The sequence below is a fragment of the Aptenodytes patagonicus genome, chromosome 15, assembly GCF_965638725.1.
Source record: "Aptenodytes patagonicus chromosome 15, bAptPat1.pri.cur, whole genome shotgun sequence".
Taxonomy (NCBI): Eukaryota; Metazoa; Chordata; class Aves; order Sphenisciformes; family Spheniscidae; genus Aptenodytes; species Aptenodytes patagonicus.
Window position 1 is genome coordinate 7293480 of NC_134963.1, and position 15491 is coordinate 7308970.

The window sequence follows — 15491 nt, forward strand, 5'->3', positions numbered from 1 at the left end:
TTTATGTAAGGACAAATGCTTTACAGCACCAATGAATACTGCTAAGTCAATCTAGTACTCCCTCTGCTGGCAATGCAAATAACGTACAGTCATTTCACCCACAGGTCCCCCTGAAGACAATTAAAAGAAGGGAAAAAAGTGTTAGAACAATTAATCAGCAGAATTAATTAATTAAAGCACTTTTAAGCTTTCAGAAGTGGGAAATTCTTCAGATTATGAAAATTAAATGGTATGGCAAGGTTCTATTTAAGTAGCTAAAATAATTTTAACAGCTTCTTGATTATGAAAACCTGAACGCAATAGTTGTGACCCTTCCTAAAGTATTTAACTTTATTCATCCCCATTTTAATCAGCTTCTTTTTCTAATTATCTTCAGCAGCTAATTTTCAAAAATCAGCAGTTTGATGGTTTAGGACTCATTAAAAAAATCTTTATATAAAAGCTCATTTATTAAACCTCTGTACACAACAATGAACATGTATGTACAGCAAGTTTACATGAAGGATGATGTTACAAAAGATACAGTGGTAATTAAAACTGACCCACATAAATAATTTATAAAAATATTTGAAATGGTGAAGATAATGCTGGTAATCCCTGATTATTTTCATCCAATTGCCAGGATTTTGATGTGGGAAATCTTAATGTTAGACCTTTTTAAAAACATTCTGAATATATTAAACTTATCTACAGGATAATTAGCAAAATGCATAAAGTATAGATTATTGTACAAAGGACAGATATTAAAAAAAATCACGAATCCACCTGAAACTCAAGGACAATATAAATCTTAGCCAAAGTAATGAACAGCAAACCACAAACTCCTCTTTTTAGAGTTTCATGTATTGGCAAGTAAATCGTTCTTAACAAATCAACAGTCCTGTTATTCCTTAGCAGAAGGATGCAATTTGGCAAAATTCTTCTGCATTTTCTGGCCGCATTGGTGGTCCTGGTCAATACGGAAGCCCTGCACTGACTTCAGTCCCACGGAAGAACGGGGCAGAGCTGTATTCGTCAAGATTTTCTCCTTCCCACAAAAGGATGAGGAAGGCTATCCGAGTTTGTAAAACCGGAGAAGGAGAGAGAAGGAAGCAGGGATTTGGACATAACGAAACAAAGGAAGACTAGTTAAGATGACGTCTTTTTCTTTTGCTGGTTTCTTGGGGAATTTTTTAACACGCTTCTTATTCGTAGATAAACACCTGTTGATTCTGCCATATTTTCAAATTCAAATGGTGTTATGCCTGCAGCAAACTTGCTCATATCAGGAACAAGACTGGAGTTTTTTGCAGATGATTCAATGCTTGTGACCACTTTATTACCACCTGTATTTTCTCCATCATTAACCTCACGGTTGGGAGCAGGCATGGTGTTATCCAGCAAGCCTTCAGAATCTGTATTACCAGGATTTTCCTTTAAGTTAAGCAAACTATCTCCTGGATTAGGACTAGTTATAGAACATTCATTTTCTGGTATCTGTTCACTGATGTCGGAAAACCTAGTTTCCACTGTAATCACCTTATCAGATGATCTTACTTCTGCAACAAGATCTACTTCGTTCCTAGATGGTGATGATGTAACAGAATTTCCAGTTAAAGGTGTATCAACAGGAATATCAGAGTCACTGTTTGTGCTTTCTGCCTGCTCTAGCGCTGCCCAGATTAATCGCTGCTGTTCCTCTAGCTCTTCCAAAGTCAGAGTATCCTCATCCATGACTGAGTCCACTATTTTTGGCTGAGGAACATCACTGGAAGGATTCAATGGTGGAGTAGTCCTAGGAAGGGGAGAGTGGGTGGGTGTTGAAGGTTGAGTTGGTGTAAGATTTAGCGGAGGTGTTCCTCGTGGTAAAGGGGGAGGAGTTGACATTGATGGACGTCCAGGCGGCAGCGGAGGTTGGAACTGAAAACTTTTAGGAGTTTGAGATCTTTGTGACACTTCCAGATCTAGAAACAGATTGAAAGACATCTATTAGAATCTGAAATCTGAGTAGGACAAGATTCAAAGCACCAATGCTCTGATTAACTAGCAGACTTATGTGTTCTCATTCTTGGTTTTCAGCTGAGATAGAACAAACTTTTTGAATATTTTAATATCCACTGAAACTATGTTTTTGGAGATTTTAACTCTGCTAGCCATTCAAGGGGGGGGAAAAGAAAAAAGATACAATACTCTTGAATGTATTGAGAACAAACCTATTCCACACTGAGACACACTGAAGGATTTCCTCATAGGAAATCCAAAATGAAAGCCAGAAGTTCCTCCATCTATTCTAACGTTTAAACAACACTGTTAAGTCCTCCTGTGAGTTTGACTCATGTTTAAGTTGTGAGCTTCTAACTTCCTACATTATTTCATCCAAATATTTAAGGATTTGGAGGTCTTCATAACATAAGTTTCTTTAGGATACACCTGAAGTAAAGAGATCGGAATTTGTAACCTAACATTCCAATTGCTCTGAGCACACTTGAAACCTCCTGCTTGGTATCGGCAGATATGACAATTGCAGCAACAAAGAATGCTTATTGTAGAGAGGGCTAGCATATGTTAGCAGTTACATTAATTACCACCATAACAAATACTAACACATTGGTTTCTCTTTATGAACACTGCCATTTCAATTCAGAGCAAATTATTTTGAAAATAAAAATTGAAACTAGGAAAAAAAATTGCAAAATAACTATACCAGAATCTAGGTCCATGTCAGCTGCTGGTACCTCCAAATTGTCTTCTTTTGGTCGTTTTGAACGATGAGAGCTTGACTGAGATGCAGCCCTTTTATTGCTAGATTTTGGACTTGGCTGAAGAGAAATCATCCAGGAAAACAAAAGAAATTAGTATTAAATTGTACAAGGTAACATTTCCAGCTATAAGAACATATTTAAAGCAATTTCATAACTATACAATCATTTGGGAACCCAGTGTGTAAACTAGACATTGAAGTTTGAGAGATTTAACGCAACTGAACAGAACTGTAGTCTTGTTCAGGTTTAAGTGGCAAAAGAAAAGACTGTCTACATTCCTAACACAGGATTAGGACCAAGTTTCCACCTGGACACCTACATTTTATGAGACCATCACAATGCAAGTATTGCACATCCCTTCCTGGCAGGCTTAGAATTTACCGTTTAATTCCATATAGTGTACACTTTGGGACTAAGAGCAGAGCATACACCTTCCACCCTTAAGTGGAAGTATTCTGCAGTAGATAACACTAGGCTAAAATCACATTAGAGAAGACCCGAGAATGATACAGGACAGGACTACCATGAGTTTTCTCAAGTCACTATAAGATTACTGTAAATCATGACTATGGCAAGTAAGCTTTTCACTTATTTGGGAAGTCTGGAACTAAGACTGGTTTTAGGCTGTAAAAGTTTATAGTAACCTTTTTCACAACTGTTTATAAAATATTGCACAATTGGGATCTGCTTATATTAATTGAAATAATGGAACTTGTTCTAAACATGAAGCTCCTTTTTGTTAGAACAGATAAAGCCAAGCATCAGCATTTCACACCTGGTAGTGTCAACAAGAAAGTCTATCCCCTTGTGCAAAAAAGAAGCTTTAAACAAGAGATCATCATTGGCTACAATAACTACATGACTTTTTTTTTTGTGAATAACAATGACATATATTTACCGCATGAAAATTAGAAAGGTAGTTGGCAAAAACATCTTTCTGTTGAGATGGCTGCATGGGGATAGAACCAAATATCTGCCATTCCTACAGAAAAAAAAAAAAAAAAAGAGAAATAACATTGCATATGGTTGGCTAATAACAGGACAGTAAAACTTAAGAGAAACACTGAGAGATTAACAAGTCAAGATGAATTCAAGTTCTCATCAAAAGCCTCATTTATCAGAGTAAATAGATCTTTTGTAGGAACTTCTGGCAAACCAAAGTACTCTTACCTGTGAACACAAACAACTGATGCAATGCACTATGACTGGGTTGTAGGAATAATAATTTAAAAAAAAATCATCACCTTTACAAAACATCGTTAACCATTTCATAGCAACTACTCTTCAACATTTGTAACACAACTACAAACTTCCCCTCAAAATAACTGTTCAGATGAAAAAAGGTTTACTTTGAAAACTGTTAATTTAGTGAAAACTGAAAAAAACTTGAGGACAGAACTTTGGCTAAGAATACTGAATGAAAAAACACATTTGGAGGCCACTAAATGGGCAAACGTAAAGCTGCAAAAAAGAATGTACAAGTGCTTCTTTTTAATGCACAGGCACTAACATCAGTGATGAAGTTCACTGCTAGCAACAGGTTAAAATGCTTTTGAAAATAAAAGTTCAGCAGCAGCAGCCGCAGGAGATTCTTTGTGCGCTCTATGCTTAAGAGGGCATCCACTATGCGGGTCTTTGGATATGACTCGTTTTGTTCTAGCAGTTACAAAGCTTCCCAGAGATTGCACACTGGTCTGATGTAGTTTTCTATAGTTGAAATTATATTTATTTATGTAGGAACAGGCATTTGTGTGTAAAGTTTTGGTTTAAAAAAAATAAAAATTTGAACTATCCTTCTAGGCTCCTGGCGGTCTCATAATGGAAATAATCACCACAGAAGCACTGTCAGACCCTACCCACAAGATCTGTGACAGGTATCAGGTAGATGGATGTCATGTCAATTACCTCAACAGCCTCCAGCCCCAAACCAGGTGCTTAAAAATAGCAAAAATAGCTTAAAAAGAGCCTGTTGAAAGAAAATTGTGAGATGCACTGATAAACTTGGCTAAAAGCAATTAATGTTACTCAGCATGTTGTTTAGAAGGCAGAGGACAGCCACTTACATCTGGGATCCCACTTGGAGTGGATATATTAAAGCCTGGATAGTTTATCAACTTAGAGACATCATAAGTGATGCGTTTTGGTTGATGAGATCCTTCATCTTCTGTTCCACCATCATCTATAACAAAATATAATTATTATTGATGCTAATTAAGAACATTACTGAAAAAATCCACAGGATTTAAGAACAGGATTTTGGAATATGTGTGTTGATAGAAGGCTTTGTGATCCACAAAGGCAGTAACAGTGACCAAATCTAACAGATACATGCTCGAAGCTTCCCCAGAAACCTAATTGGGTATTCATAATAATACCACTCTTTATGTACCATTACTAGCCTCAGAATTTGGCATCAGGACTGTTCTCTGAGATGCAGCATAAATGTTGGTCATTAGTAAAAAGCTGGTAAATTACTTGATAAGTTGGGGTTCAAGAAATGTATTCTTTGCTTGCTGGTGGTCTTCTTATTCTTATTATATAAGAGTAAGTTATTGAACTTTAGAAAGTATTATGGTTTCTTTCACAAAACATGAGAAGCTTATTAAAAAAAGGAAGGGGAAATTTGACAATAGGCTATTTGCAAGTCTTGCACAATTTCACAAGGAACTCCATGTTCTATTATCAAGGGTTGATTAGAGTGGAATCACACTGACAAAGAGTCTTCAACTATGCAATCCAATCATTATAGAAGTTGTTTCATTGTCACATCATAGCTAGATGAAAGGGGAGTATTTTTACATGACTTTAGAAAAAAAACCACCTTGATTTACAACTTTCTCACTCCTCCATGAGGAAGATGAAGGTTTACAAACTAAGTACTTCATTGTCTCCTGAATAGGGTGCAGGCAGTAAATAGCCTGCATACTGAAAATTGCATTCCTGCAGCACATTCCTTACCTTTTCCATCATAAAGCGCAAGTCCTGAGTGCTCCATTTCAGCCTCCTTGAGCCAACCTGGAGGATAACCCAGCTGACGCATGCGATATATAAATGGAGGAAGACTTTTATCTGTGACACCAAGTGCATCTTGAAGTTCCCCACTAAGTTAAGAAAATAAACAGAAAACAAAGTCCTCCAGTAAAATCCATAATTGAGTTCTGACAAAAGGAAGTTATGAACATTTTGTTGAATTTTAAACTAACCAGTTAAAACAACTTAGTTTTAGCTCAAACTATGTTGCATGTCAATTCCAGATACAACAATTTTAGGTCAAAACCAGCTCTGATGTTAAAGATAACTTTTAACACTTTCATTTCTCCATACAAGCATATGTATGCTTAAACAGTTTATGAGAATTAATTCTACACTGAGAACAACTTACTCGACTTGTTACTTCTGATTCATGGCCTTAACTGTAGCTATCACAACGGGAAGGGTGGAACTTAATGCAACAGTAAATTTACCAATGATTTCTTTGGAGACTGCTACAGCCATACTATGATTTTTTTTAATACATTTTGAATAGAGAGAAAAAGAGGAAGGACACTCAAAGCTCAAAATTTTCAGAATCTTGCATGCATTTTTAGTTTATTAGGAAAATAATATATTTGCAATTTGAGTAGCCAAAGAGTAAAATTTGTCTCCCTACATTAGGGAGACAAGTGCCATGGGAAAGGGTAGGACTATTAAGCTAGCAATGAGTTTTCATTTGAAAAATATCTGTGCAATTTATTAAACAAAATTTTATTTAGCAAACAAATTCGAACATAATACACCCATAGTTAAGAGTAGCAGATGGACTTATAGAACTCTGGAAAGTAACATCTGGCACTCCAAAGGTAGAAAAAGTATTCCAGAAAAGCAGTGCAACAGCTAATGGAAGGAAAAGAGATACCTAATTACTCCTGGTTTAAATTTTCCAAACCTCTCTTCTACTTCTTCTGCATGATAACGCTGCTGAAAATTCTGATTGCTCGCTTCACCACAAGCTTCCATAAACTCCTTTCTCTTCTCACTTATACGAGCTGCATTTCGTGGCTTAAAGATAATACAATTGGGAAGTTTAGATTCGGGCAATTTACAATTTATGCACTCCTTCACCCAACATAAAACTGGTACTCCTTGCCCTCAGCATGCTTAATTGTTTATCACATGGCCGTGTGATACAACTACAGTTGTAATGAAAACTACATAGCAAAAAACCAAGAGTATTTGCATTGGATCTAGCGGAGCTCTAAAACAGGACGAAAGAGTGTTAAAACTGAAAAATGTCCTTCCATAAATTAAAGGAGACATTCAAACCATTATGCTACAAAATTAATTTATGGTCTGATTTAGTATGTTAGAATTTGTAAGTATGAACAGTATAATCTAATCAACAGAGATGAATAACCATTTGTACATCCTGACCCCAATACATCTAATTTTTTTTTTTTTTTTAAATGGCGCAGTTACACTGAAACATTTCTTGGAGAGCAGCAGCCTTTTGAATACTGATGTAGACTTTACCTTTGGACAGTCTTTCATTTGATGGTCTTCAGAACCACAATTGAAACAATGCGATTTTGGCCTGCTTAAAAAATGCACAAGAAATTAAGCCTGAAAATAATTTTGCAATGTTAAATGCACTTAATTATTTTAAATCTTGTTAGATTTTTAGTTTTAGACTTAGAAAGAAAAAAATGTAAGCATTGCTTGCTGATTTCATATGCTGTCTTCTGCTTCTCTTAAACTGACTGTTTAATTAATCAATCTTCAAAAGAGAGTAACAGAACATTGTTTATTTCACAGTCCTAAGGAGAACACAAGAAATGAGAAAAACACGGGCACAGCACTGGGGGGGGTGGGGGGTGAATACATGACAGCATGTGGAAAGGAAAGAAATAAAGAGGAGAACTAAAATTACAGCGGAAAAGTAGTACTTCCAGGCAGAAATGGAGCTTTTATATCCCATATAATAGAGATCTATTCCTTTAAGAGGGAATAGAATAGCCATAGAATAATTCAGGCTGGATCTCAGGAAACCTCTAATCCAGTCCCTTAATCAAAGCTGGGTCAGCTATGAGATCAGACCAGGTTGCTCAGGGCTTTATCCAGTTGGGTCTTGAAAATCTCTCAGGATGGAGACTGCATAACCTCTCTAGGTAACCTGATCCAATAGTTTACTGTCCTAAAGGTGGAAAAGCTTTTCCTTATATCATGCCGCAGATAGAAGAACATTCACTGAAGGATTTCTGCTTCTGATTAAATATGTAAACATTTGCTTAGGCAGTGCCAATAAATGAAAACAAAACCTACATACTAAAGCTTATGCTATGTCCAGAGGAAGGGAAGAGATGATGTTAAAACAATACTTTTAACTCTAGAGTACTGATAAGGAACCCCTCAATTTAATATGCCTGTAGTACATTAATACCTCTATTGCTCTTTTTATGCTTCTATCATCAGAAGTCTAATCCTTTTTACAATACTGAGAATAGATACCAGTAGAAACAAGTAGGAGGAGAGCATGACTCTTTCTTTGGAAAGTGCTGGTCCACAGTTTGAACAAGTTATGCACATTGTGAAATCGTGCATAATTTCTGCACAATTGGAATTGCATCTGGCTTCAAGTTTAATTTTCCTTGAAAATTCATACCATGGCAGCAAACATTTTCAACATTATAAGGGGGCAAATCCCAATCTCTTACAAGATTTTAGAGAAAGATGTCTTTTCTGAACATTCATTTTTACCAAATTAGGATGGGAACCAGAAATGGAGACAAAAGGGTGTCACAAGGATGAGTGTTCAGGGTAATCCCCCCCCACACACACACTCCAACCTCTTGAAGCCTCTAATTAGATAAAGTGAAGTGTGTCTTCTGCTTCATCTTTACACGGTATTCAAACAGAAACCTTCTGCGGTGATCCAAGTATTTTATCACCATCCCATATCATGAGCACAACCCTTCAATCTGCTTTCCGTTCAGACTGTAGGATTTCTAATCAAACCAGAGTTTAACTCAGCACACCTCTTTATCTTTGAAATTCCCACTAAAAGCTGGCCTGATCTTCACTGCATCTGAAATCAGTGACTTTAGATGCTATGAAGACCACACAAGCTGTCAGCTGGAAACTCAATTCACTTTACTTCTTACCTCCCGTAAAAGCTATACAATCAACTCTAAGATCAGTCTGTCTTAAAAGCCTATAAAATAAGTCAGACAGGAGTTGTTCTACAAAACAGTAAGAATAATGATAGTACACCAAAGCAACCACTAAAAAGGCAAGCAACAGAAGAACTGAGCATAAACTTCAGAAAGTTTTTACACATTGATTTTAGGTCCTTCCTAAAGCAAGTCAATAAACAAGACACCCGCTGACTGCAAAGCTCAACACTGGTTTACTTAATTTAAACTCATTGCTCAAGTATGTTCAAGGGTTTAGTATACTGGGGAATAATCACAGTGTACATCTGAACTTTTCAGCTCAAAACTTTATATTTAAGAATAATACAAACCTTTTTGGTTTTACTTGTATTTCTTGTCCATCTAGGGAGAGAATCTGGCTGAAAACTTGCTGATATCTTTAGATTTCAATAAGGAACTGCTACTGGATGAAGCAAAATTTCAATCTTGTTTAAAATACCAGTGAAAACCTAATAGTGCTTTGAATAGAATACTGACTTTTCCGGATTAAGTTACAGATGGGTCCTTGATATGAAGTCTACAGTATAAACTATAAAACTGTATCTATCATAAACTATTTGCTAAGATGGGCTTACGTTGTTTCCTCCTACCCAATTTCTATCCAATAACCAATTTTGTTCTTTATCAGCACTTGCTAAAACTACAATCCTTTTGTTTATAGGCAGAAGTTTCAAGCTAATAATTCTGATATGCTTCACAGCAATCTTATTAATAACATATTTTGATAGAGTTTCAAAAATATAACTCACTTCTCAAGTAGGTGGAGACAGGTCATATCGCACTGTTTGTGTTTGGACTGCAATGTGTCAGCTGCTCTGCCCATTTGTCTAAAAACATACGAGAAGACAAGAGGGCCACAAGCGAACCGGCACGGTAAAGACCAAGAGGTTCAGTAGAGTTCAGAAGCACAGCAGTTTCCAGAATCTAACAGTTGCTTTTAAAAAGAAAAGCAGATGCCAGATACTAGTTGAACTGACAAGTTAATTGAGTGAAGTATTTCAGTCATTTAGAAGCACAGTACCTGATATACCATTTATCTCAGAAGTAAGTGCTATTTTAGGCTTAATGTCATCTATGGGAGCTCTAAAGAAAGATGCAGTAACTACATTTAAAGAACAATATCAAAGCTAAGCTGGCAGACATGAAACTTTAGCCACACTTAACTTTGCATTTTAGGAGAAATTCCCCTGTTACGCATCTACTTCCTTCATCTGGAGGCTGGGAGATAGTACAGTATCATTTGGAGAACAGGACTGACTTAATGCACTATAACAGAGACAGCTTTCCAAATGTAGAATTATAGCACAGTGCACACACAGTCAAAGGCAGGCACAAGAAAACCCAGGTTAGCTGGCTTATAAATCTGCGATTTTCTTTCAGATACAAGTAATTTTTTAACACTAGGAAATAACCTTTATTATAAGCTTGATAACTAGATATTGCAGAATGAACTGTGAAACCAGTTCTTGTCCTGACCCCTTCTGGGGCAGAAGCAATACTGGAAAACTGGGGAGATGAGATTACTTGAGAAAAATGGAGAAATTTCTTGCCCAATTTCTTTTTGTCATGGAGGACTACAGTATTAAAAAACACTTTTTCCAACATTTCCCTCAATTCCACCTTTCAAATACTGGCTTTAACAAACAGCAAAGAACCAACTTTAAAATGGATATAAGTTAAAAGCATTCCATAATTAAATTCTATTAAAAGACTTTCCTTCTGGCTCCCACATCTGGAAAAAATCACCTTAGAGCGTATCTGAGTTTGCCAAGCCCTTTTCTTCTCCCAAACAGCAGATTTTACAGAGGGAGAATGCTTATTCATATCTGGAATGAGCTGTCATTCCACACCTGATTGCACACTGGCCCAGGAAATTCCTGAAGTCACAAGATGTATTTATGGGGATAAGGCATTCACTCTTCCCAAGCCTAAGTCTTCTAAAAATCAGCGAGCCAATCATATCAAAATACTTACATGTTTTGAGTAAAAAAAAGCCATTAATTATTCATTAAATCTTTTCATCTGTAACGACCGATATGGTTTTGATAGAAAAGTACAATCTACTGAACAGAATTTGAGTTCAATTTACCGACTGGCATTCTTTGAATTTGACAAACGGAAAAACCCCCTTGTTTTAGTAAACAGGATACTTAGGTATTTCCCATCCTTCTGTCAGCTGTGGATTCTCATTTAATATAGGCTGTCCCAGTTTATCGAGACAAAAATTGGTAAAATACAGAACACTTCCTACAACCTGTAGAAAAAAAGTCAGAAAATTGTCAGAAATGTGTCAGTATGTAGGTCAGATTGGTAGCATTTCTATAAATTTACATTGCTTGAAATATTTCCAGTTTTTTTCCCCCACTCTGTAAGAATTTACAAATGATACATGCCCACACCTGTACAAATAAGTGCTTTTTCCACTGATGTAGCCAAAACATACTGAACTTAACTGCTATTAGACTGATAAATGAAATTTAACAAGATCTTATTTTAATGGCAGTGTATATTGAATATTTAGAATGAAGAGTCAGACCTACCATTGATGAGTATATAGTCAAAAACTTACACTAAAAGCTTCTTTAATTTTTTTAGCAGAATTTGAGCTTGCTGTTTTACAGTCCTCTTCCAAAAGAACACTGGAGGGCTGACAAGAAAAGTAAAAATGCAAATTAGTAATTTAGGAGCTTTTCTTTTTACTGTTATTTTAAATTAATTAAGCATGTAAAAGGCACACAACATGGAATACAGCTTCTATTCTTTCATGAAACTTAGTTAAACAGTACGATGGAGATGTCTACATTAGTCACAATGCTTTCCATAGTCCAAAGTACAACACAGCTCATTTCTAATGTTTTCTTTGATGAGAAATATGCTGCATAAGAACATCTTTATTCTTATGTCAAAAGCTAAGAGAAAGATGGAGACAAATGTGCCATTTCACCCTTTTATTCAAAGTGAACGCTAAAAAGTGAATGTTGAGTAAAACTCAAAATTCTAAACTAAGAGAAGAAAGTGGAAATTTCCAGATTCTGTTGTTCATCTATGCTCTTATATATACACTCAAAGTTGGGCCAAATACAATCAGAAGAGAGTATGTTAAGTTTGTACCTTACGGTCTTTTCTCGATTATTTAAACCAACTTATTACTTTGCTTTTACACAAATTTCACTAGGAACAATTTTAAAGAAGCATTTTCATGGGCAGAAAGGCTATTTTCTTTGTCCTGGTCCTCTATTTTTGGAACAAATAGTTATACGTTTGTTTGATACTTGATTTGCAATTAAACAGGAAAACACATCTACAATTCAGCTATTTAGCAGTGTAGTATTTCAATATTCCCACTATAAAGATGCAAGAGAAGGAGCACCTAATAACAATTTGAGTTTTATAGTACCTGTGGCTTAACATTGAAGTGCGTTTTTTCTTGTTCACCTCTCTTCTGCTCTTCATATTTCTGAACTAAATTAAAAACAAAGTCTTCAATTTCTTGATGATACTGCCTGTAATGGAGTGAAGAAATATACAGAGATGAAGACATGAGCAAGATTTAAACATATGCCAGATGTCTTTTTTTTAAGCATTTACCATTTACTACTTCTTAAGAACTCAGGAAAGGGGCAGTCAACTTCTCTCCTGTCCTCCTCCCAACCCCCACCAACAGGAATGCAATCTATTATTAGAGAGCACCCTTATATTAGTGTGGCAAAAAAAATCAACTCAGAGGCAGGGAAAATTTAATTTACTATATTTACCCACAACACTCATGAAACTCAAACTGCTATTCAGACTCACTCCAAGTTCCTGGAAGTCACACTTCATTTCATGATAAAAACAGATATTGCTAATGAAAGCAAGCGACCTCCTGTCATATTGCTTATTATCCTTTCTCCCCTTCAGGCTTAACAAGTTTATGTTATTGAATAAAACATATATCCATCCCTTGGGCAAACACTAACATATCCAAACAAACAAAAAAAAGTCATATTTCCTGTCAGGATTGCTTTTCTTGGGAAGTACTTACTTCGAAATTACATTGTTCATAAATAAAATCTGTAACAGAGGTCCATCAAATTTGGAGTTGTCCACTGAAATTCCACTAGAAGAATAGAACAGAGACGCAGACAATGGTTACTGTATAGCTTTACTGTAAATGTCCTCTATGTGTTTTATCACAGCAAAGAGTCTGTAGTCCACAGACAGGAAGGTTTGACCAACAGAAGTTCTGTTCTTTTAAGAAGTTCCTATTCACTTAAACAGAAATCATCCTCTTCCAAGCAAAGCAGGTTGCCTGGTGTGAGGTAGAAAGAAAACGAAACAGAACACCACACTACAGAAGTTTTCTTCTAACTGCAGTAAACTGTTACAAGATCTTATAAATAAGATCTCTTATTTATTCAACCATTTTAATGTACTTGTTCTCACTGCTGAACTTTACAAAAAAAGGTTTTCCTGAAGGCTACATAAGTTTCATAAACAGATACACACAAATAAATAAAGTTACAGCAATACAAACTAAGTTCTTGATACTCAAGTCTAAAAGACTTTTCAAGAATGATAACAGCATTTTAGAAGCTCAACATCTGAGCAGGGATGGGGACATAGAAACGAGGTTTCTAAAAGATGTGGCAGACCTTGTTAGCTCAGGCACCTATTATCTCAGACGAACTCTATTTCAAACATATACAAGTCATACAAAGTGTTTTAAGTCAGCATTAACATACCTAGGACGAGTCAGAACGTTCAGCTTCCTTTTAAGTTCTTGATGTTAATTTATTGTTAAGGAACATTACTTTCTTCAGAAGAGACCCGCACCTTAGTTAATTAAAGGATCAAAACAGACAAGAAAACGCCTAACAAGAATTCCACAGAATAACGAATGGGGCTTCAGACCTTCCTCTTCACTGCACAGTGGATTATTTATAAATCCATATGTTGCTGAAGAAACACAATAAAATGGAAAAAAAAACCAAACCAACCAACACACCAAACAAACATCTGAAAAAGAGGACTAGCTGTGACAATCCAAATAGTATAATTCATTACATGAACTATGGTTGAATTGTCAGATTTATGGTATTTTATTTTAAAAATACCTACAATCATCACAAAAAGGTCAACAGTAACACACACATACTTGTAAATAGAAAATAAACCATAAAGACCATTTCAGATTCGACTCTGCTGCAGTATCAAACCCAAAAACCCTTTAGGGACCCAGTCACAATTTAACAGTTTGAAATTATTTCTAGCTATGTTAAAAACGAGTTTTCAAAGTGAACATACAGCTCCTTCTTTTCCCTAGAAAGACAGAAAAGAGGAGTCCAGTGTCAAGTACTTTAACAGTCATCCCAGCACTCAAGAACTCAACTACCTCCTTTGCCAACTGAAGCGAAGCTGGCACGGACCTGAACTTTCTGAAGATAGAAGTTTTCAGAGAAAACTTCCTCTCAGGTGACAGAAGCAGAAGCCAGGAAAAACCAGCCACCACACCGAGAGGCGGGCTCGCAGCGGCCCAAGGAGGGGAGCCTGCCCTCTCCCCGCCAAGCTCAATTCTCATCGTCCTTCAGGACGCGCCAGAGCTCCGGCTGCCAGGCAGAGACCGATAGGGCCTTCCCCCACAAAGGCACAGGGCCCGAACTCACGGAGGTCCTCGGGAGGCGGGAAAAGCCGGAGCCCCTCAAGCCGGAGGCGGCCGCCAGCCCCAGGAGGGCAGGCGTCAAGGCTGGCCCGGAAGGGAACCGGTGGCAGGAGCGGCGCCCCCCTTCCCCCCGCCCCGTTGCGCCCTCCCCGGAGCAGGCCCTGCCTCTCCCGTCAGGATATTCTCCGCCCGGAGCCGTCGCACCGTCTCCTCGCGGTCCCGCAGCCGCGCGTACAGCTCCTCCAGGGCTTTCTCGGGTGCCTCCTCCTCCTCCTCGAAGCTGAGGCGAGGCGGTGGCGGCGGCCCGTCCTCTTCCTCGAGCTGCTCGAAGAGCTCGCGGTCCCCGAAATCCACCTCAGCCGCCATCTTAAGCTGCAGCAGGAAGGGAGGGGCTTGGGGGGGTGGAGGAAGCTGCCGAGGGGGCAAAGGGCAGGAGCCACCGCTCGCAGCGGGAAGCGCCGGGCGGGCCCTTGCCCTATTGTGGAGCCGGAGGACCACAACTCCCAGCATGCAATGGCAGCAGCCCGCCCTGTCGGCGCCCAGCCTAGGGCACTGTGCGTGCTGGGAGATGTAGTCTACCCTCTGCGGACGGGCGCGGTGTGTGCTGGGCTGTCAGCGGCGCAGGGCACGCCGGGAGCTGTAGTTCTGCGGAGGACAAGTCTCCCCAAAATGGGAGGCCAGCAGCTTTCCGGCAAGATTCTTGTCTCCAGGAACCACCTGCTGCATTGCTCCTTTTTTTTCTTCCTCTTCTGAGGAGGGGTGAGGAGTGGAGAGAAAAAGAGGGCAGCAGCAGGGTGTAGGACAAGAGTATTTTTAAGCAGGCTGGCTGCAGCAAGGCCCCATCCAAACTGCACCCTGCCCTGGAAAGGAGTCACACCCCTGGTCAGGCAATGCCTTGTGCGTTTAACGTGCTCAGATACA

General features: G+C 38.1%; 1 protein-coding gene across 6 annotated transcripts; it reads right to left on the minus strand.

Moving 5' to 3' along the window:
* Positions 1–425: 425 nt before the first annotated feature.
* ZCCHC8 (zinc finger CCHC-type containing 8) lies at positions 426–14942 on the minus strand. Of its 6 annotated transcripts, none has more exons than XM_076352678.1 (14): positions 14751–14942; positions 13654–13694; positions 12954–13028; positions 12327–12432; positions 11499–11576; positions 11080–11183; positions 9241–9306; positions 7251–7311; positions 6637–6779; positions 5700–5842; positions 4805–4920; positions 3640–3723; positions 2684–2798; positions 426–1943 (listed from the first exon to the last, which is right to left on the minus strand). In XM_076352678.1, exons 1-14 carry the CDS (start codon positions 14934–14936, stop codon positions 1129–1131), a joined length of 2133 nt encoding a protein of 710 aa, XP_076208793.1. In that variant the 5' UTR covers positions 14937–14942; the 3' UTR covers positions 426–1128. The 6 variants fall into 6 exon arrangements, with proteins under 6 accessions (XP_076208793.1, XP_076208792.1, XP_076208794.1 ...); XM_076352677.1 differs by having other exon boundaries at positions 7251–7314; XM_076352679.1 differs by lacking the exon at positions 14751–14942 and adding an exon at positions 14575–14633 and having other exon boundaries at positions 7251–7314; positions 13654–13744.
* Between the last annotated feature and the right edge of the window lie 549 nt (positions 14943–15491).

What these genes read in the sequence shown, in the direction of transcription:
- ZCCHC8 (XM_076352677.1), bottom strand. Translation starts at nt 14,936, where the DNA reads ATGGCGGCTGAGGTGGATTTCGGGGACCGCGAGCTCTTCGAGCAGCTC. An exon ending in ATACAAGTAAAACCAAAAAG is followed by an intron (nt 7,315 to 9,240) that starts GTTTGTATTATT and finishes GCATTTTTTAAG; the next exon opens with CAGGCCAAAATCGCATTGTT. An exon ending in TGCGCTTTATGATGGAAAAG is followed by an intron (nt 4,921 to 5,699) that starts GTAAGGAATGTG and finishes ATTTTGTTATAG; the next exon opens with ATGATGGTGGAACAGAAGAT.